Here is a 24543-nt window from a genome sequence, read left to right as displayed (position 1 = left end):
TAATTAAGTGAAATCATGGTTCCTAGCATTGACAATATTTCCTAATACTGGTTTTCATATAAATACATATTTGATAATTAATTCACAAAGATTATTAGCTACTTACAATTCTAACTTGAAAACTAATCAAACATTTTTACAATTTAAAAAAAAAATATCATAGCTGAAATATGATAGTTGAAAATCCTTTTTATGCTATTTTGTAATAACATTTTTTTGGACCAAATTATGGAATTATCAGTTTTATCAGTTTCAATGGGCTCTAACGCGATAAAAAGAATTTGTATCCCGAAATATCAAAAAAGATGGTTTTTAAAGTGTAATATTTCTTTTTTAAAATTATAATTCGATTTCAAATAGAATTTTTAAAATGATTTCAAGGGATTTCAAGGGCTTGGTGCCCAATAACACAAATAAACCATAATTTTTAAAACAAATTTTATATAATATAAATTCAGACGTGTATAATTTAAACATCTAAGTATATCATTTCTAGGGGTTGTCACTAAGCAACGGATAGAAAGATTAAAGATGGTAGTTGGTACAACAAACCATTTGTATTTTGTACAAAAGATGGTATCGAAATCCGAACAGGTAAACAAACAAACAGACAAACAAGAAAGCGAGTTAGTATTCATTTTCGTCCCGTTCTGAGCTATGTTTAAAGTTTGAAGTCTCTAGCTTATCGGGAAGTTAGTTAAAATCGATTGCAAAATTTGTACCGAACAGACTAGAAAGATACTTAATAAAAACATGTTAAAAAATACATAATATGACATATTCTATCCAGTAGTATAAAAATTTCTTTTTTCATGTTGTTGTGGGATGGTTACATTATGCATAATGCCTTTTATGTATTGAAAATGAAACTTATGGTAGAAAGCTTAGTATCTCAGATGTTTACAATCTAGTGAAGTTTATTATGTCCGCCTAGTCAAATTATCTAATTAGCTCAAGTATCCCAGAGATCATTATAACATGTCCTGAAAACAAAAACAAACTCATTATGAGTCATAGCAGTATCAAATACCAATTATACATTCTAAATTATAAATAAATACATTATTGTAAATTTAATTTGGAATTTTAGTTTTTACTTTATATTTGAATAACTTGACAACACATTTCGACGTTATCATCAAATCAACTTCACATAAAATGTATAACGAATATGTATTTTGTAGTTTGAATAGTTAGTTTACTAAACAGAATTATATCGTAATAGTCTGTAGGGGCCCAGCTGTCACTTTGTATACCTACATTAATGCTACACCATTAAGTCATAGTGGTGATTCAAATTAATTGGAACGTAATATAATCATAAACATAATATTATGACAGTCAAAAAAGTGAATGACAATATTCTTGACGTTTTTATTGTTATTTATTGGTCTAATTCGCTAAACATATAACTCGTTACGTAAGCGTAAATTTTAACTCCACAAAAAAATTATAAATATTTTTATGCTTTATTATACTTCAGTTATATCTAAAAAAATCGATTTTAGTCCATTTAAAAATGTTGTGTGTAAATATGTAGTATTAGTAAATTTGATAACGTACAAAACCGTTATTGTTGGCAATATAAAGTAAGATTTAAAAAACCGAACACAATATTTTTAAACTACATTAATTTTATACATATTATTTTATTTTTTAATTGAATAATGATTAGTTGAATCTTATAATTTTATCATGCCTATTAAAAAAAAATAAATTTGTATTTTGGTTTTTTAGCTTTTAGCTTTGATGCGGAGCAGCGATGCAGGATGCTATTGGTTTTACAATGATGTAAACTTTTTTGTGTCTATATTCACTATAACTTTTTTAATACTGGACTAATTCCTTCGAGTAGCAACTCTATAAATCACAATAGTTGGTATTATGGGAGGGGGAGGGGGGTACAAGTGGAAAAAATTCACTTCTTCACCATTAAAATTTTAAAAAACCAAAATAAGCCATACGAGTTTTAAAATTTCAACTTTTACTGGCTATAACTTTGAGAAAAAGTGTCGAGTTGATTTTTCACGAGGAATATTTATTTGGTACGCCACTATACGTCAATAGTCAATTTAAAATATACCCGCCCCGTACAAACATACCCCACAGAGGTGCAAGGTTTTTTGTTTTTTAGTCATAATTTTAGGACCTTTTAGTTGAAAATTTGTCAGCAGTTTGAACTGATATGTATCGACAACATATTAAACAAAGGAAAAATTCGGGACTACGTTTTTTTTTAATTGCCGAAAAACTGTTATTTTCGCAAATTTTGTATATTTTAACATAAACACTCTTAAATCTTTAAAAAAATTGTATTAAATGATAATAATATTTTTATGGACATCTCTTTAGAGTGATTCTAGTAAGTTTTGAGTACTAAAGTACACATTTTTGGTTTTCATTTTTTTTTCTTTTTTTTGCAGATTTTTGGACAAATAAAATTGATAAAACTGATATCAAATTTAGAATCAGCGACCCCAAAAACATGTAATTTTAATTTTTACCACTTTTGAAGTCTTTTACACAAAACTTTAGAAAAATGTTTTAGCTTCGATGCGTAAAAAACATAAGCGAAAAAAACAATTTTAAATCTACTACTCATGTGTTTATTCATAGTGTGGTATCCTATGATAAATAAAAACTTCCGTGCTTATTTTCCAAAAAATGCTAAATGTAAGATTTGTTTTTTTAGATGCATGTATAATGTACATGATACATAAATATATTTTATTGTTTTTTTATTTTATTCCTAAGGTTTAACTAAATCCTTCCTTATGAATACTTTATTTTTGTATTTGATGAACATAAGAAATTTTACACTATTTACATGACTTGAGGTTACTCCCACTTGGATGTCTTGACTAGTTCGCCAACGTTTCGGAACACTTGCACGTTCCATCTTCAGGGCTGTGGTTCGATGTCGCTCGTACCGCGCTCTGCTGCAGACCGACCGAGAAATTTTAATTTTTCAAGAATTTTAACTTGAAGACTAATCGAAATTTTTATAGATTAAAAAAATATCCTAAAAGCTGATATAGGATATTAGAAAATCCTTCTAAAGATCATTTGTGATAAAAATTTTTAGCAAGTTATCAAGTCATGTGTTTTATCAGTAACTTGTAACGTTAAAAATGATTGTTTTGAATTGTAAAAATGTTGATTAGTTTTCAAGTTAGAATTTATATGAAAGTAGAATTTCCAATGTTAATTAAATGCAAATATAAACAAACTCCGTAGAAGTACTTAGAGTTGAGCTAGGGATTTGCAATTTTGGGGATTACTTAATAGAGGGCGTAAGAAAAAAAGGTATTTTTCTACAGAGTCTAATATACATATATAAATGGCTACTAAATAGTTTATGATAGACAAACAGATAAACCGAATACCATTTATTTATTAAGCTATTAGGTTTTTTTTATCTAGTTTCGATGATTATATGTACTAAAAAATCATAACTATAATCGGTTCAAAATAAGAAACGACCTCGGCGGCTATCTGAAAGCCACGTAAAAAACCGGTTTTCAAGTAGCCGCCGAAGTCGCTTCTTATTTTGAACAGAGTATATAGTTAAAAGTTTAATTCGGGGTAATCAGAAGACATAGCTGGTATTTATAGGTTTGGTGATTAATGTAACATTCAACAACCGTCTGTTCGGTGTACGTATAAATAGGTGAACTATCATACAACGATTCCTGTCTATTATAATAGACCTATTATTATATTATTAATAGGTACATAATCGTATTATAGGCAGTGCCTATTTCCCTGTAAACACAATAAGCACGAGCTTACGGCGGCAGTTTTTTGGGGGCGGCGAATTTTGAGTACCTATGCACCGATAAATTGTTGGCACATACTCGATCATATTATTGTGATCATAATAACACATTGTTTAGCGAGTAGAAATATCATGAACTCTGTAAACAAATGTTTGAACGGAAAAGCGACGCGAACACGTTGTCGAAACGATATAGCGCGCTATAAGGGCGGTCTAACTGACGGAATAGCATATAGTAGTATTATTCGGGTGCGCCGGTAGATAACGTCAAAGTTGGGCCACTTGAAGAACTACGCCGATGATTAAAAGCACTTACACCGGCGCCGTTGGAAGTGGTTTGTGTATGTACGGGAGCCGAGTGTGTGTGTATGTAAGCACGCTATTGTTGTTAACCTCGTTTTGATAGTTAACACGGTGGCAGCCGCCTTTTCTCATTTCGGTCGCGTGGCGGCAACGGTGGCGCCGTAGTGGTTCGTGTCCGTGAAGTGGCAGTGGCAAACACACGGTTTTGCCGACCGGGTAGTTGCTATAGGCGATGCGGGTGGGGGTGGAGGCACGACTATGGCTGGCGCTTCGGGCTAACTAAATATAAGAATTACATTTGTCATTTTGGGTACAGACTCGCCACTATAATTTTATCTGCCGTTTCTATCAAAAAACGATTAGTTCTTGGTTATTAGGTTACTTGTAATATAAGTTATACAACTTTTAACGTGTGCGATAATTTTAATGTAATTTAAAAATATGATGGAAGTGATATCTCATATCAATATGATAAGTGAACACAAAGAAAAAGTGACCGAATACGTAGTTTCGAACTACTAATAAAACTTGGAAAAATACCAACATAATAATGGTATGTAACTAATTCGAACAATTTGGGGGAGGGGAATTCCCTCGTCTTTTCTAAAAAGACAGTACGATTTTTCACCATTTTTATTAAAAAACATTTTTAGAATGAAAGCAAATTCAGAGTTTTTTTAGGGTAAGTTGGGATCAATTAATTTACGTCCCAGCCGCACATATGAGGCGCTCAGATGCCAAACCGATTAACCCCACTTTTTTCAAATTGCGAATAATAGCATGGTTGGATTAAAAAAGTGTATAATTTTCAGTGGCCAAGATAAATAACTCCATAGTTGAATTTTTCACCACTAGAGTGCGCTAAGAAAATTGGCAATTGTACTTACATACATTGTTTCAGATAACTTTAACTGCCTGTCCTGAAAAATTTCATTTTATGCAGTTAATCGGTTTGACATCTAAGCGCCTCATATAAACAAATAAACTTGTGCGGTGAATGAGGCGGAAATGTGAATCGCTTCCAGACGAGTGCATAGGAATCACACCTTAATACATTTCTCTGTCCATGTTTTCTTTACGATTTGTATCATATATTCTGCCCTTGGTCTTCCACTTCCAATTTTATTCTTAGTCCTATCTTTATCAACGTGTGTGGTGCGGTGATTCGAAGTTAGGCTCTTACGTCGGTAAGGATGCGAAAGTGATTATATATACCTGAAACAATTTCCCAGAGAGAATGTTAATTAATATTAATACATAATTGTAATATATTATATCAAGATCCTTGTTTTGTATAATATCTTGCCCAATCCCAATTATACTATGTTAACTTATCAGGAGCGTATACAAGTGGGAGGGGGGCGATCGCCTAATCGCCTCCCTTTTGTTTACTTATGTATGTACCTACTAGTGATGGGAAATAAATCCGGATTTTCTTAAAATCCGTAAAATCCGGTTTTCGGGTTTCGAAGTTCAATGAAAAAAATCCGGATTTTACGAAGAATCCGGATTTCACGAAGAATCCGGGTTTAATGACAAATCCGGATTTCAAAATTTGAACTTAAGAAACCGTAACCTGGGTTTAAATAAAAAGCCAAATTACCGATTTTTAAATTTATAAAGCCATTTTGTAATTACTAATTCAGCAGTACAAGATGACCAAATTGTTCAAATTAGTTGACTTTTAATCCTCTATGAAATGCTATTATCGGACCCCTTTAACTAAATTACCCTAAGTTATATGTTTCTAATGAACTTTAAGTTTCATATATGTAATCTAGCTTAAATACAAAGTAAGTATGCTGTATTACAGCTCACTATTTGTGATATATTGAAAACAAATACCTATTTAAAAATTGTAAGCTATATTTGAGTAGTTTTTACATGTTTTTCTTTAACTCGCTAACACGTACGTACGTCCGTACGGATATTTTTCAAATCTTTCAAAATTAATTTAACCCACTTCCTGATGTCGTAGAAGGCTGAAACACGGCACAGACACTCATCTCGGATGACACTATAATATAATGTTATCATATTGGGACTCGGGCATCCAGATCGCCCTACACAGGGTCATATGTGGGGGTCATTTCACTAAAATTTCATGTTTTTTTCAAATCTTCTAAAATTAATTTAACCCACTTCCTGATATCATATAGGCTGAAATTTAACCTAGACACTCATTTTGGATGACAATACAATGTTCCGTCAAAATATTGGGACCTAGACATCCAAGTCGCAAATGCTGGGGGGTCAAATATGGCGACCATTTTACTAAAATTAAAATTTTTTTTTCAAATCTTCTAAAATGAATTTAGTAATCTATTCACCAATTATTAAGTACCTTTAATAAGACTAAAAAGTAAAAAATAAAATAAATAAATAAATAAAACTTTGTTTTTAAAAACATGCTTTTCTAAAAAGTAGTAAAAAGTGAACTAAAAAGTAAAAAATAATTTTATTACAAGAACAATTTACCAATCAACTGTAGCACATTCTATTTAAAATGTCAATTACTTTAAAAACAACCGAAAATTAACTACAATTTTATATAATGTAATTGGTTTTACTGCTTAACTATTCATATCAAAAAGTATTATTAGTATTATTATTATTTATTTAGATTTAAAACATGTACAATTCTAGATTGACTTATTATTTTTCCTAATTTACATATATATATATATATTGTGTTGTGTATTTTTCATATTATTACCACTTATTGCTCTAACCTATTATAAAAGTGTCATTGAGACTTGTAAATCGTGTTTATACGTAATGTTCTTATAACTATAAAAACAGATACCTAATTTACCAATTCAATAATTAAATTTTTATTTGTACACTACATAAACGCGTTGTACATAATACTAAATAATTAAAAAATATAATTTATTTATTATTGTAAAAAAATTGAAATCCAATCTACGAATTTATAATGAAAACTCCGAAATCCGGATTTATAATGAAAACTTCGAAATCTGGATTTCGAAGTTCGAATACTACAACTCCGGATTTCGAATTTCGAAGTTTAAAACTCCGGTTTTTCGAACTTCGCAAAATCCGGATTTTCCCATCACTAGTACCTACTGCCTACTATCTACTGACTGATCAAATTCGTTAAAAATAAAACCGTCTTTCCTTAAATAAAGCTAGAAATAGTAGTGACCAATATTTTTTTACGTTCATGTGACATTGACGTCTTATCTATTTTTTTTATTCTATTCGTTCCCCCCCCCCCCAGGGATAAAGTAAATAAGCCCCTCAAACTTTTAATTATAGTTATGTATTACCATAGGGGTTTTTATTGAGACTAAAACCTAAAAATTAAATCTAAGAAGTTTTATCAGTATTGAATTTTTGCAATTAAATACTATATTTTTCCGCATCCACTTTGACTATTTTTGTAAATAAAATACTATTTTCCCGTGACCCACCCTGTATACATATTATATGGCTGGGTCAGGTACTAAAAATTGTCCGCAACGCTGGATGTTACTCTGACGTTACACACAGCGCGTCGGGGGAAGGAGGGGGAGATTAGAGATACTAGATTAGAGAACGCAAGCTGTTGTAAAGGGATGGAGTTAGAGATGGAGTTGGAGATGGGCTTGATTTCTTTGCCGTATACACACATTGTTTATGTTTGCTACGGTGTTCCTGGTTCCGACTAGTTAACTTGAATGAATGGTTAAATTGATTCAAAATAACTAACCAAGTGAATGTTGCCAATAAATCAATTAAGGCCAAATATTAAAAAAATACTAAAAAAACTTATGGCTAACAACATTTTTTTTAAATATCAGAAAATTATAAATGTATGTATACTTAAATTGACATTTACTCGGCCATAAGACATATGAAAGGCACAGGGGAAGAAGGGTAGTAGTCCATGTATGAAATTTTAACAAAAACAAAGTTCATGAATTCCTCTCTCTCTTACATGGAACAAAAAAAAATCCCATTAAATGCTATTCTACTAAAAAATGTATTTATTTAAACAATCTGTTGAATAAATAAAAAAAAATGAATGGCATATATTGAAAAAAAACATTTTCATAAATGGACTACACCCTTCTTCCCTTGTGCCCTTCATATACATGTGCCTATGTATCCGCTTGTAGTGTGCATACTTTAAATTTTTTAATTAACCTTGGTCCTTGCCCTACTTCCTCCCCATGTTTAATAAAATATGTAATTGCTATAAGTAAAAAAAAATTAAATAAATTATAAAGGTAATTGAACATTTTACGCTAAATGCAATAGTTTTTTACTTAAACTCAAAAAATCATAAAACTACCCTATTGAGGCACGTGAACAGGTTGAGTTATCACAACCAAATTCTACCTAATTTATTTTTTCATAGTAATGAACAAAATGGCGGGGTAGCCCATTGAAAAACAAAAAAAAAATTCTTCATCTATGACTAAGGACCACCCTAATGTACCCCATGGACGTTAACGAATGTTCTTTATGAACATAATGTTGCATAAAAGAAACAAATTTTAAGACCTAATTTTTAGTACAAAAAAATAATTTTTAATATTTTTTTACAACAATTAACAGCATAGAGAATCTTCAAAAATTAAAAGAAAAAAAAATGTCATGCAGTTAAGGTTTAAAGATGTTCACGATTGGAACTGGATCTGGGACTGGACCCTTGAGTAAGAGGGGACATAATCAATATAATGTAATATACATACCTATGTAGATCCAAAAAAAAGCCGAGACGGGGTTATGCCCTAGCATTAACAAAAAAGCATCAAGCGAATTTTCAACTGACTCCCAGCCCAAAAATATATCTATGTTATAAACTTGATTTTTTTACACGCAATAACTTTGTCAAAATTAAAACTTAAACGACCGATAACTGTAGTCAGAACTTATCCTAGGTTTGAAGGTTGTAGTCAGTAGTATAGGAAAAAGTCACAGATTTTGAGAAAAGTAAAATATGAGATACGTTTTACTTTTTTAAATCGGTAGACGGTAACGGGTAACATAATACAATTATTGTGATTTTTGATAAAATCTGAACATATAATAATGTACATTGAACAATGTATAATATGTAATTATATGTTTAAAAATAATAGTGAATTATAAGCTATAAGCGATAATGCTTTTATAACGTAATATATACCAACTATGAAGAATAGAAAATTAATATATAATTATCATGAACTATTATAATATCTATAGTTATGCCTAATGTTCTAATACAGTAATAACTAGAAGGTAAGTAGGTATACTGTCTGTTATAGTGCGAAACACGAATGCAAGCTCTAATGAACTAATAAAGAGTAAAATACAAGATTGTCTAAATATTATAATAGTATAAAAAATAAGTATACAATAATATCATAATAGATAATAATTAATACCTTTACTTAACAACACCTTAACTAATAACTTGTAAAGATTCATTGTGTAAACACTAAACAATATAGCGGTAATATACACGGACGGACGACCTGTTTATTGCACAAATGTTAACCTTATGAATTATTCAATAATACCAAAATTCACCTCATTTCACTCACCTTACTTTTTTAACGAAAATATTACGATTTAGTTTATGAACGTATGTATGGTTAAATGAGGTATGGTTTGGACACAATTGGCTATGCAACCTTAAAAATATATCTTTTTGTATGAATATGTATCTTTATTTCTCTATTTCTGTAACACGACACGTAGACTCTCAAATTGTGTTAGCCGTTAAGTTCTTTCTGCAGTTATACGAAAATAGCCTTGAAGAGTATTGTAGAATATCACGCAATTTAACAATAAATACGCTTAATTTGTGGGAAAATGTCATGAAAGTATACCTAAGCGAAACCTTAATTATCTTATTTTTTCGCGATTGCGTATATATAGGGTAAAGTAGGCATGTAGTTATTGGCACCTTCAGGAAATTTCACTTTTATATCATTATATGGTATAAATCTAGTTTACCGGGCACCCTTTTTTTTTCCTAAAAATAAAAATAGAAATAAAATATTTTGTTTTATATAATAGTTTTTTCTACCAAAATATCAAAAAAATTTGTAGACACTCTTGATATTATTAGCACTTTTGTCAGTAGCATTTACATTCCCTGAAAGCCAAAAATATTAAGACAAATTGGGTTTTAACTTTTAATTCTTTAAGTTGTATGTAGTTGTGATTCACTTATTTGTCAGGTATAGTTATTAGCATTGATTACAAGTACTATTAACATAAATAATTTAAATAATTATAAATGGTACTTATAATCAATGTTATGACTTATGAGTTACAACTATTTTTTTAATAGAATAAAGAACTAAACGACAAAAAATATTTAGACATTTTAATTTTAATTAAAAGTATAGATAACATTAATACAAATTAAACAGTTCTTTACATATTGATCATAGTTTAAGTCAACAAAACAAAATAAATATAAAAATGGGTTATGTTATAGAGGTACCTAAAAAAAAGTAATATCTAATGACTTTTGTAAAAAATAATCTATTTATTAGCACATTAATTATAATGCTTCTACATAATATGTAGAACAATACAATTTTTGCTAATTACATTGCAATTGTACTATATACAATTTTGTATTGCAACATAAATTAATGATTTTACCACATTATTGAATTCTCATATTGAATGTATATTGTTTAACATATTTGAACAATATTAATTAATTCAATACATGTCAAAAGGACCTGTTACAATTTAAAGAAGAAGAAAAAAGTTAATTAAATTTATTATCGCTGTACAATAGTACAAAATTAGTAATAGATCTTACTTGTAAATAGGAATGTTGATCATTTTTGAAGAAAAAAATAATCAGAATGACCAATATATCTATTTATATAAAAATGAATGTATGTATGTTTGTTTGTTTGTCCTTTATGAATTAGTACACTATTCGTCCGATCGCCATGAAACTTTGGGAAGTTGTTGAGCACACTCTCGCAGAGGTAACTGGCATAGTACTTTTCGAAAATTCTACCCCTAAGGGTGGCCTCAAACACGAACTTTATACTTTAAATACGAAATATTTTTCGTTGCTAACCCAAATTAAACACTTGGTTTGTAACCATGGTAACCACGGTACTCAAGTGAATGGTAAGTGATGACTGATGATGAATTCTATGTTGTGGCCAAAAGTTATTTAGTAGATTTTTAGTATATTATAAAAAAAACAGCACTATTTATCAATAAAACAATTTTGCAATACCATTATCTACATTAGTGCCAATAACTGCATACTTAACCAGTTTATATACATGGGTGTGTATATAAGTATAAAATATAATTTATAATTAAATAAAAATCTTAAACCATAAATTATATTTTGGATAACAACTGAAACTGTCGATACATATTGATATCAAAACGAATTTACGAATCGTAAAAAAATAGGGTTAGATTCTTCTAATACTTAGAAGTTAGGGCCTCCACACACATTCTCTCAGCGAGGCACAATTTATCTGTGATTACTGTTATAAAATTATAAATAAATACTGAATTTTTAAAATATTTAATACACGAATATTTAAAAAATTACCATAATTTTATATTAAATAAAAATGTTTGAAAATATTATGCTATATTAGTAATTACACTGCATTCTTCTTATACAGAAATCCAATAAGTATAAATATTTATGTTAAATTAATTTTTTATGATAACAAAATATAGGTACTTTATTAACTAAAAATATTTTAACTTAATACATAATAGTAATGATAAACAAAAATATAACATTTATACTTAATATATTTTCTTCATATACACATACATATATAAATAGAAAGTATATAAAACAAAACAATTATGCTAATAAAACTATAGTAATTCAAGATTTTATTGAAATATTTTTTATGTGCTCTAAGGTGTCTGTCAAAAAGTGTGGTACCATTTCTAAGAACATTTGCTGATTGATTTCTGCAGTAAACATAAATCTCTCCACATAGAATTGAGTTGTATAGTACTCATTTGGTATTTCAATTTTTTCAATAGATCTACATTAAATAATAGAAAACAAATTGAATCGTGTTATTACTTTGCGTACAAAATATTGCAATAATATATTTATAATAAATATATTATAAAATTATAAACCTTTTTTTTAAAAATTCTTTATTTTTATTAAGAACAACTATTCTAAATGTGAATTCGATTCCACACTCATGCACAAAACAACAGTTAATTATATACTATTAGTTTTTGTGCATGCTGATGTGTCCCACAAACATTTTCCTGATGTTTTTGTAAGAACAAAGAACAGAACATTCCTACAAATACATTCGCATTTTTGCACAATAGTGTGAACCCGACTTAACAAACATACTTGGTGCAGTGGCTGATTATAGATTTCAAATATTGAGCTAAATATTCAAGATACTGAGATGTAATTTCTGGATGAAATTGTCTTAAGAATGTTTGTACTCCAATATATAACGGTGCTCCATCTATAGGATCTCCACATCTTTTCCATAAAAGTAATGCTTAAACACAAATAAATATATGATGTGTTATAATATATATATATACATTTTTTTTTTAAATTGTATTATTTAATATACATTTGTCATTTTAGAAATCATACCTACAACATCTGAGTAATGCAGTCTCGGAAACTGAGCAGTAGTAAATAAAAATGTTATTAACGCCAAATATTGAGTACTACTAGTAGTAATATATATTTTTAAATATGGGTTTCCAATCCCTGCCCAATCCATCATTTTACTTAACTCGGATAATAATGGATTGTCATTGCTTGGATATGGTTTATTATTTGGGTTTCTAAAGTGTGTTTTGATCTCATTTAAGACAGCTCTGAAATAATATTTAAAATTAGTCAACACAGTTAATCCGAATACACTATTGCAATAATACTTATTCATTGTATCTAGACAATCAAACACATTTTTAGCATTTAGTTTGCACGAAACTTCGAGTTCAAAAAATATTTGTTTTCGAATTATTTGAAGTTGACCAATTTTCATTATTGACTCCAAAATGGGTGGAAATAATTTTTGTATTTTTGTATAATGCTTTTGATGCATTTTAAGGGGATTACCTAAAAAATTAATATAATATTTACAATACAATAAATGTCTTATACTTTACCAAAACATTTAAGTAATTTTTATGCTATTATTATACTTGATGTTTTACTCTACTTTGACTATACTAGTTCACTATTATCTCTTCTATGATTAATTTTTTTTCTATTAAACACTACCGTTAAACTCTACCCTATACTTTATTAACTGTTTAATAATAATTAACTGTTTTTATGTAACATATACAATTGTAGTAAGTTATTTACTGTGTCAATTAGGCAACTCATGCTTTCGAGTTAGCCTTTAACAAACATTGTTTCTTTCTTGAGTAATGAATTAATTTTTTACAAGACTTAATATTAAAATTTAATTTAATTTCAAATCTAAAATAGCTGTAATAGCATTCTCAAATAAATATAAATAACTTTTATGTGTAATACATAAAAGTTAAAGCTAAGACTTCTAGTATTCATTTATTTTAGGTTATTTGTTAATGGACAATTAAAATAGACAGTAATGAGTAATCATTTCTTTTTAGATTTAATAGCCATATATTTTATCAAGAGTAATATACAACAACTTTCTAATTAACATAAAACATGATTCTACTCACTTATGTCACCATCATTTACTGTTAAGTCTTTAGCAATAGTACCAAGTGTATACAGCCAATCTTTGTCTTTGACGACATTGGTTTGTAAGTAATCTATAACTTTCTATAAGAAAAACCAAATAAATATCATTAAACCATTTCTTAGTTATATAATATTTATTATAACTACTGAAGTAGTACTTCTTAGCTACATTGCTACTACCAGCGCCCTAATTTTTTTACTACAAAAAAAAAAAAAGTTGTACTACTTAAATATAAGTAAACGATAATAAAACTATTAACAACATTACAATCTAGTGATGCGTTTACCAAAACAAAGAAATTAATACCAATTATTAAAAATTATACTGAAAAATAAAGAACATCCTGGTATAAAAATGTAATATTTAATTATCCAACATTAAAACACACCTATGCAGAATACGTTTTACTCACTCCGTGATGATTTTAGAGCAAAAATAAGTTTAACAAAAAGGAAAAACGAGTAGATTTTGGAGACAATGACATTTTTATTTATAAACGTAATATTAAAATCATATATATTTCTTTTTTTTAAATAGCTATACATTTTTTCACGTTATTATTTTTAAAATTGTCTCCAAAATATTTTTTTTTTCGATTTTATAATAGGTGTTTTTGCTTTATATGGACCAAGCAATTTTGACCATTCTGCGTAGTTATGTATAGACAGAAATTTTTTTTTAACTCACCATCAAGGATGCTGTTATAGTCCTAACTACTAAACTAATAACTACACATTATACTTTAACTTTTAAATTCAAATTTTTCAAAAAGTTGCCTACATTTAACTTCCTTAATTAACAGGGGGTGTCACGTCCTCTTAAACATGAGTACACCCTTACCATAATATCGTTGTTAATCTTTAGTATATGTAATTTATGTTACATAAAACCTTCAATATAAATGCCAATGATATAATACTAAATTTTAATTTCTTATTTACAACTTTAATCTATTTTGCAGCAAAATTAAAAAAAAAAAAACCCCCGATTGGCAAATGTTATTTCAATTCCTATCATATAAAAACATTATCGTTTGTAACAGAGTACTTGACTATTGTAAAATATGACAGTACTGAAATTATAACTATTGCAACTAAAAAAGTACAATATTTGTAAAATATTACTGTTCTCTAACACTTACTTTAAGTTCAGTAACTATCATAAATCCAATAAGTTTATCTAAACCGGTGAGCCCACAAATACCTATAGAGTTTGTAATACACGAATAAAATCTAATATTTATAATCTCTTCATTTGTTTTGTAATCATACCAAGCTGTAGTTTGTTCTTTGTAAACTGTTATCCTATAAAACACAAATTAAACAATGTTGTTTTAAAAATTAAACATGAAAATAATAAATTTTGTATACTTGGGATCAGTTATGCGAATCAATTCTCGGGCTAGTCGACCAATAAAAGTCATGGATTGATTATCACAAGGCGGAAATGATGGAACAGGTACAACTTTACTTTGATAGACACTTTGCCAATCTAATATTTTAGCGCGCATAAAGCTATTACACTCCATTTCTACATTGTAACCAATAATGCGGCTTAATTCTTCTTGCCAAATTTTTAGGCCATATATTCCTATGTAATCTTGAATATACTCAAATGAGCGTCTGTAGCCAGCCATTGTATTACTAAGTGCCTCAAGTTTAGTTAGAAGATCACTAGTCTATAATAAAGTATTAAATAAAAATATTAAAATAATTAGAAAACAAGTATAACTTAAACTTGAAAAATTGTGAAGCAATACAAAAAAATATAATTTTAGTTTAAGGATAGAGAAGAGGAAGGTTCTGCTCTGACGTACTAAGAGGGCGTCTCACCGGTGATTTTCAGTGGTAAAAACATGTTTAAGCAGACTGAAAATAACTTGTTTAATTTTGGTTTTAGAGTAAAAGCCAGTTCTTGGAAAAACCAGGTAAGGCAGCTAGAGTATTATGAATAAAGAATCAATTCTAAGCTAATAGAGATTTCATAATACCTTAAAAAATTATCGACAAAAGCTTTAAATTTTTAACCCAGTAAGGCAATAACAGTTTTTTTTTTGTAACTTTAGACTTCAGTGATATTTTTTAATAAATAAAATTAGAAAATTGGAATTACGTTAAAGCCTTAATCTCAAACAAGCAAAAAATTTATTATTCTTCAAAAAAAAAAAACACCACTAAATAATTATAATAAATACACAAGTTATTTTACTTTAGTTTTTGGACTGAATATTAATCCATTATGCAATGCATTAGCAATATGTTGGACCAGTTCCTTTCTAATTCCATCTTCTAATAATTGTTTTGGATCGATTTCTACAACTCCAACAAGTGTACTCTTCATGCATAATACACCTTCAGTCAAAACTGATACAGAATGTGTTAGTCTTGCAACCTAAAAATATTTATACTATATTTTATTTTGCAAATTATAAATCTTATTTTACTACCTACCAAAACAAGTATAATAATTTGTTTTAATTAATAATGAGAAAATATTAATGTTATCTTATCTGTGGATATGTGTGTCTATTAGTACACATTTTTTACATTTATTATAATTTCTAATGCCCCCTCCCCCTCAGAAAAAAAAGTAGACAGAGTTTATGTAAGGTGGGAATGTACAGTGTCTGTTTCATAGTGCTGCAGAAATCGAACCCAATAACTTTAGTATCAAGTTTCAAGCTTCATGCCACTGCGTCACACACACTTTTTTATTAAATTGATTGTAGTTTCAACTTAACAAAGTTATTGCATAATTAAATTATTAAAATTTTTTCATGTTCCAGAGTTCAATAAACTTTACCTTCAGTCGTTCATCCAACTGTGCATAATCATTTAGTTTATCTTTTTCTAGTCTAGTTGGTATCTCCATAATAATTTCTGTTTGTATCCGTGCTATCTCAGTCATATATTTAAACATTGTTTTTGGAATGATATGAAGTACTTTACGTATGTACTCAATAAGTTCATGAGAATAGTATTTACTAACAGACATTAAATTTTCACTCCCACACTGGTTTATACGTATCAGTGGTACTTCCATACATGAGACTAACTAAACATAACAATTTCAATTATTATTACATCACATATTGCACACCAGCAGGAATACTGACAAAACTAAAAAAAAGTTAATGTTGGAAAATACACTTTTTTACTTTTTTGAAATACACATGGTTTCAAACAAAAAGAACGACATTTTAAATTATACTCTCTTTAATACTAAAAGTATAAAAAAAATATAAATAACTTGAAAAACAATGTTTTTGAGTCGTGTCACTATTCCTGCTGGTGTGAGTTATATCTATTTTGAAAGGTAATTCTTATTTCTATAGCAATACTTTTAGAAATGTAGCACGAAGTCTTATCACAAATGCTGGTTCCTCTTTGATTGTATTTTGCATTAAATTTGTAAACCTATCAATATGATACCAAGCATAACTAAAGTCTCCGATAATTTGAAGATCAATCAAAACATTGTCTTTAACACTGATTGTTTTTATCATCTCATGAAGATAACTGTGTGTATCTTTAATAGTCTGACTAACTTGATAATTATTTGCCAGTTGATGGAACTCTAATAAAAGAAAGATATTTTTTTAAGCAAGCAATATAAAATATAACATATTATTAATTTTAGTCAGAAAAAATACCTTGTACTTCTTCTAAAGCTTTAATTATCTGTGTAATTTTCCTACTAGTTACTAATTCTTCATCCATATTGATTTTTTCAATTTGTTTACCAATATTTATAAACCAAATCTGTAAATTTTCTTAAAAAAATAAATTTATTATTTTACTTAAAAATGTTCTTTTAACATTGAATATTAACCTACCATTTTTCTGAATTCTTGACATTGTTGCTAATCCTGAAAAAATTTCTGACAACTCATTCATACGTTCAACACAGTCATCTTTTCGTTTCAGCCACCTAGCTTCTTTTTCTTCTAACAACTATAACAAATACATACAAATTAAATATAGTAAATATTATCCTTGAAGGAGGAGATCAGAATACTCCTTGTGTTACCTCTACCTCTCGTAAGAGGTGACAAATGGGGTTGCGTCAGGTCAACAGCCGGTGTGATATTTCATCAAAAAGTATAAGGAGTCCTAAACGAGGCTTAGGTGGAGGAAGATATGGGAGATTGTGTGAAGTGAAAGTTTTAGCCTAGGATAGCTATCCCTAAATAACTGAGATGAAGGAGAAGAAAAGGATACATAGTGTATATATTTATATTCACTATTCAAATTTCAAACATAAATAACTCTAAAAGTAATTATCCAAAACTAATCTCAACCAGTTAAAATGTTCAGTAAATTATTCTTAATTTAAAGAGCTAAATAATTATACACGTTACCATTTAAGTTTTGAAAGTTGATAGAAAAAACTTCTTCAATTTGCGTAACAGTTTGTGAACCAAACTGAAGAATTTTAGAACCAAGTTGGTTTTAGTTTCATATCAAAATTCAATATTTTTGGTTCAGACGGTCATAGATTTATTTGGAGAAAACCAAATTAAGATTTAATAACAAACAATTTATAACCGTAAAAATCGGTAGAGAAATGTTCTAGTTTGGGGATGTATAACAACAGGTGGTATGGGTAATTTAGTTTTTATTGATGAAATTATGGCTGCTACAATGTATATCAACATATTACAAGGAAATTTAAAAGAGAGTACAACGAAATTGAAAAAACAAGACAATTTTTTCTTCCAGCAAGATAATGACCCTGCACATAAGGCGAAAATTACAAAATAATGGTTGATATATAATGCTCCACATTAATAAAAAACACCACCTCAACCACCGGGTATAAATCTTATTGGGTATTTATGAAATCAACTAGGGTCAGCTAAAAGAAAACACAAAGTTTCTTTAAAAAATGAAATTAAAAAAAGTATTACTAGAAGAATGGCAGAAAAATTTACTTGAAACTATTAAAAAATTCATTACTTCATTAAGGCAGTTCAATACTATTATTAATATGAATGGTATTATGTACTGATGTTATGAAATCAAAACTTACATTTCTGAAAGTATCTTTGATTTTTAGTTCAAATTCTGAAGTGGTAACTAAAAGATCAAAAATTAAATCTTCTTTATAAAGACTCTGATTATAAATTTGATCATAAATTTGTTTGCTTTTCTTGCTGTTTTCTGAAACTAAAATAAAAAAATGTTAGATTTAAAAAACAAAATTATCCAAATTAAAAAATATGTGTACAGCATAATATGTAATTTTGTAAAAAGAACTACAGATTCATCATAATATTATGTTAGTTGAATATCAAAATCATTTAAATTTATTGTAATAAGTAATGCCTGTGAATTAATTTGTCAATCATTATTTTAATTTCATAAGATTTACCATAGAGAAATAGCTTCGTAATTGCATTAGACATTAGTATTTATTGTTAGCATAAACATATAATTAAATAAATTAAAATTAAAATTTGATCAACATTTAGATTTAGATGTCTGGATACTTTAGATGTTTTTTTACTTCAGTTATAATATTTACAGGGTCATACATAGTTAGGAATAAAAACAAAACCCTAAATTGTATATGCTTTTGAATTTTGTGATCTCATTTTTACAGGTGGCATGATAGTTAAAATTTAAAAAATCATAAGATTCTTTCATAACCAAGACAAGCAAACTAACCCGAAGACATGTAGGTTAACCAAGATGTAAGCTGATTGTGTTTTAAAGCAAGTATCAACAATGATGAAACGATAAAGGTTAAAATGTATAGTTTATCAGATATACTTACGTAGATGAACAGTAGATGTGTGCAGTATATACCATCTTAATAAGACATTACAGTTCCGACAGAGATTCATTACAGCGTTGATATTGTCCATTATTTTTTTATCAATATCAGGATAGCAAAGAAATTTTTTTATTTCAGAGGTAATTTTCTAAAAAAATGTATTTATAAGTATTTTTGAAGACTATTAAAATTAATAAAATTACCATATCATATTAATTTTCGGTAAATAAAAAGTCAACATTTTAAGTTAAATTATATTTTTTTGAACTTTTACATAAAAATTCAACATTTCAAACAATTATGTTTTAATGACTACATATTATCCATCTATAATTTGTTGAAACCAAGTTAGGCTCTCATAGATATGATTACATATAAAGGGCTGCAGAGGAAAATTATCATAGTCTCTCATCAATTTTTTTTTTTCATTTAGTTTTTTTTCTTCTAAAATTTAGATTAATAAATTTGATTATTTTGTAATTAAACTTGTCAATAAATATAGTTAAAGAACAATATTATTTTAACTTTGTTATCTTATACAATAATCTCTGAATCTTTTTTTAGTTCTGAAACTTTAATACTGCAATACTGAAAACTTTGGGTATATTGACTACGATAGTTTTCTATTGTTTTATTATTTCTAATCTTAACAGTTTTATCACTTTATTTAAAGCTGAAAAGTAAAAATATTGAAGAAATTGAGCTCTTGTGTTTTCCTTAAGAGGACGCCAAACTATCCAATGGGTTAGGTTAAATTATGATTTATCCGTGAAAATGGTTTTACGTGGGACCAACTTACGGAGTTACTATTCACAGTAGCCTTACCAAATTGTTACCATTTTTTTTTTAGAAGAACTTTAATCTATGTCTTAGAATTTTCATTTGTTTGATAGCTTACACAATCCAATTTATTCATTTTCATTTTCAGTTTAAATTCATTTTTGCTTCATTAAAGAGGAAGCTATGGTTCCCAGGAAATTTATTTTTTACATATCGGGATGTAAGTAAAACCATATTTTAATAAAAAATAGAACAACTTGGCATTCTGCTTATGAATGTATGTGTAAGTGTTTGTTTGTTTGTGATATTATTCCTTTAGACTTCAATAGTGACTATGCATATTAAAATTTTTCCCTAAAATTTTAACGGTATGTAGTTCGGATGTTTATATGAACAAATAGTAATAATAATTATTATTTGTCAAATTGATTTGGCAGCTATTTTTAATTTTTTTTATTTGATTATTAAAAATCTGTGAGTGCTGATATCAAAGTATATTAAGTATACAGCGTAGTAAAATATCAGTTTTAAGTGACAGAATATAAATAATCCATAAAATAAAATAATCCTTCTGTTACTAAGAGTCAAGATAAATAATAAATGAAGGGCTGCGGGGAAAAATATCAATGTCAATTTTTTAATCATATTATTAATTTTAAAATGTAATAAATTTTACCTGTATGCCTAAACTTACAACAGTCGTTACTCTCGACTAATTTGTTTTTTCCCTGGTTCGAGCGCATAAAAGATACAATACATCAATGGAAATCATTTGATACCAAAATCTCATTTTCAAAAAAAATATGACATTGATCTTTTTTCCCTGCAGCCCTTAAAATATTATTGTATAAGCTAAAACCATTTTTTCTAAAAAAAAAAATATATTTTTATAATTACTTGAAGCTCAACTGCACGAGAGTTTGCTAGACGGTTTATTTCCCCTGCTTGAATAGTGTTTGTTACAGCAGTTTTTGCTGCTTTAAATGCTTCCCAAGAGTCTATTATATTAATAGTAACTCCCATATAGACATTGACAATCTAAAAATTGTTAATTATTTTTAATTATTATTGTCTAAAATATTTCAGTTTGGTTAATTAATGGAGTAATGTCACTAGACACCCCTTCAATCATCAACCTACCACGTCTAGTACACTTGTAATAAACTATTTTACTCATTGTGTGAGTGTGTATAAATTTTGTAATAATTTTCTTTTATTAAAATAATTATATTATATTGTTAATTATAAATCTTTAATAATAATTGGTAAATTAATTTTCTATGAAACACAGGTTTTATAAATTATGGTATACTCATAGCAAATAGATGCACTATATTTTTGAGAAAAGTCAAAAGAAATATAAATGTTTTTTAATAAAAAAAAAGCCGAAGTATGAAAAGAAAATTACAACCAGTTTAAAAAAATTTGAATTTTTTATATTTTATATTAAAAGTAATTAGTAATATTTTATTATCTACAAATCTGCATCAAAGTGTTTTTTTTTTCAGTTATACTAAACTTGTTATCTTACCAATCCTAACAAATTCCATCTTCGACTATGCCCTGACAATGTGCAAAATTATTTATTTTTAATTTATTTACCCAGTTATCCGGAAAGTATTTGTCTACAATCTCTCTCATTACAGCAGATTCTTCATGTAATATTTTTGACTTAAAAAATAAGCACACAAATAACATAGCAGCTTGACTCGCAAGTGCAGTACTTCTATGATCTGGGTTTGGATATGAGGATATTTGATTATATATGTCATCAGATCTTAACCTCCCAATGACAATATTAATTAGATTTTTATTAACGGGAACTCTTCTGAAAAACATAACATACACTACTTTTTTTTTTTATAAAAATAAGTCAATATTGGACTCAAAATATATTTACAATACATAGTTATTTATATAGATAGGATGAAGTTACTTGAAATAGTATTCTGGGTAAGATGATGTTGCTTTAACTGAGCCCAGTTTTGTAGAACGCAACAATTTACAAATATCATCAATGGGATTTTCATTGTTATATTGTTGAGCATTATACCGATGATATGCAACTAATAACCGTTCTCTAATTATTCCTTCTATGCAGATATCAATAAGTAACAAAATAACTCCATATAAATATAGAGATTCACACTAAAAAAAAAAAATGAAGTATATTAATTCTTATTATTTGTATAATAAATAATTTATAATACATGGATAATTAATTAACTCTCAGTTATAATGACAAAATTGTATTGTTCCATCTAATAAACTTTAAAATTTAGCTCCTTTTAAATATATATTCTATAAAAAATTGACTATAATTTAATAGAGTTTTAACATCCTCATTGACAAAATGTTCTTTTAAATGCTTAATTTAAAAATATCTCAATTAAGTACCTCACTCAAAAACCTCAATTTTTTAAAAATGAGTAGTTACTCTAGACGATTATATTGATAAGTGAACCTATAGTTTAGCAACAAAAATGTATACAATAATAATAATTAGAAGTAGTGAAAACATGAATACAAAGTAACTGTTGAACAAATAAAACTTAAATAGCTAATTTAAAACATTAGCATGAGTTTAAAAAATGTCTGATATTACATCCTAGAACTCTCAAATTGTTATCCTCTGTATTACAAATACTAAAAACATTAGTATTACAAGCAATATCAGTAAAACTTTGCAAAGTATACCATTTTTAATAAATAATAAAAATTGTATTTTATGTTCTTACCAACAATTGTTTACCTTCGATGGTAAAAGACATAGTTTCAAGTGTATGTTGAATATAAGTTCCTTCTTCTACTTCATCTAAATACTCATTTAAATCACGAATGTATTTGTATACATTTTCAAACAAAAAATAAAACTGGTTGATAATTTCCAAATTGTTTTCCTTAAGTTCATCATTGACATCTTTTAAATTCTATAATTTAATAAAATAAAATAAATATTCAAGTCATCAAAAAAAAACTATTAGAAATAATCATGCTTTAAAAATCTGACCGAACTAGAATCAATTTTCTTTTCTATCTCATTGACATTATTAAAGTACGAAAAATCTAAAATTATTTGTCCATACTTTTGCACATCACTTTTGCTGTTTAATCTGAAATAAAACAAATAATAGTATGAACCCTTTGTGAGTGTGTTAAGGTTTATTAAACCCCACGTGGTATTTGTAGTTAATTAAAAGGTTAGATATCTAGTTAAAGCTAGATGGATTGATATATTACTTTATGATTTTTCAAATATGACCATGTCAATAGTTTTTTCCTGACATTTTAAAAACATTGCAAAGTTCATCTTTAGAGAATTTTTGTGAACAGGTACAAGGGTAAATGACTCAACATTTTAATACTCTAAATTAATTAATTAGAGTCTATGTAATTTCCTCAAACTTTATTTATATTGACTAAGGCTCATAGTAAATATAAAAGTAATAGAGTATCTAAGTATAAATAAATTATAAAAACACAAAAATAGTTAGTATACTTTAGCGTTTTTGCTCAAATGTTTGAAAAAACTGAGAACATGGTAATCATATGGAAAAGTCTAATATATTATATATTAATGAGTAAATAAAAAAGCTGAATTTCTTTAAATTATAAAAATATAATTAAAAATAAACTGGCGTTTTTTGAAAAACATATTACATTAATCATACATTTAGCCAAATAAATTTACCTATAGACAGGAGGAATGTAATCCTTGAGTCGTAAAATTTCAGCAATGATAGCATTGCCTCTTGATACAATCCGAAGTAAAGCTAAACCACATGGATTATTTTCCATACTGATATTATGTTATAAAAAATATAAATTTTTAGTTATTTTATTTTAAATAAAAAGGATTATTATAAAAACAACTTTATTTTATTTTTATTTTTTAACACATAATAGAAGCCTCTTTATAATAATTTATATGATAAAGATAAATAATATGCTTTGGTTATTAATAATTGATGAACAGTACAGAATGTGAAAATGTAAATTTTGTCCGTTCATAAGGTCCAGTTTCATCCGCGGTTATATCTATAGGTACATCACGAATCACGATTAGTAACAAGATCTTATCTTTAATCGTGCTATATAATATTATATAATCGTGTTGACAAGAAACCGCTTCTGCGATATTATCAGGCCCAAACACTGATAACAATTAACACAGAGAAGATACTTATCACACAAAAACTTAAATAGATAAAGGACGTA

At 27.6% G+C, this 24543-nt stretch overlaps 1 protein-coding gene across 2 annotated transcripts; it reads right to left on the bottom strand.

The window, feature by feature from the left end:
- Window positions 1-11752: 11752 nt before the first annotated feature.
- On the bottom strand, window positions 11753-24486 carry LOC126836200 (WASH complex subunit 5). Of its 2 annotated transcripts, XM_050569393.1 has the most exons (20): window positions 24017-24480; window positions 23336-23438; window positions 23064-23255; window positions 22262-22473; window positions 21928-22153; window positions 21223-21363; window positions 19546-19693; window positions 18799-18935; window positions 17603-17720; window positions 17420-17539; window positions 17108-17343; window positions 16570-16821; window positions 15976-16158; window positions 15138-15445; window positions 14909-15071; window positions 13745-13847; window positions 12962-13145; window positions 12672-12901; window positions 12414-12570; window positions 11753-12084 (listed from the first exon to the last, which is right to left on the bottom strand). In XM_050569393.1, the coding sequence occupies exons 1-20, from the start codon at window positions 24121-24123 to the stop codon at window positions 11919-11921; spliced, it is 3486 nt and encodes a 1161-aa protein (XP_050425350.1). In that variant the 5' UTR covers window positions 24124-24480; the 3' UTR covers window positions 11753-11918. The 2 variants fall into 2 exon arrangements, with proteins under 2 accessions (XP_050425350.1, XP_050425351.1); XM_050569394.1 differs by lacking the exon at window positions 11753-12084 and having other exon boundaries at window positions 12420-12570; window positions 12676-12901; window positions 24017-24486.
- Between the last annotated feature and the right edge of the window lie 57 nt (window positions 24487-24543).

The sequence above is a fragment of the Adelges cooleyi genome, unplaced genomic scaffold (assembly GCF_023614345.1).
Source record: "Adelges cooleyi isolate 19-005CV unplaced genomic scaffold, UGA_ACOO_1.1 ACOO_flye_CR_arks_rails_tigmint_CR_PRNA_23, whole genome shotgun sequence".
Taxonomy (NCBI): Eukaryota; Metazoa; Arthropoda; class Insecta; order Hemiptera; family Adelgidae; genus Adelges; species Adelges cooleyi.
Note: the sequence above shows the minus strand (reverse complement) of the source record. Positions and strands in the feature narration are given on the sequence as shown.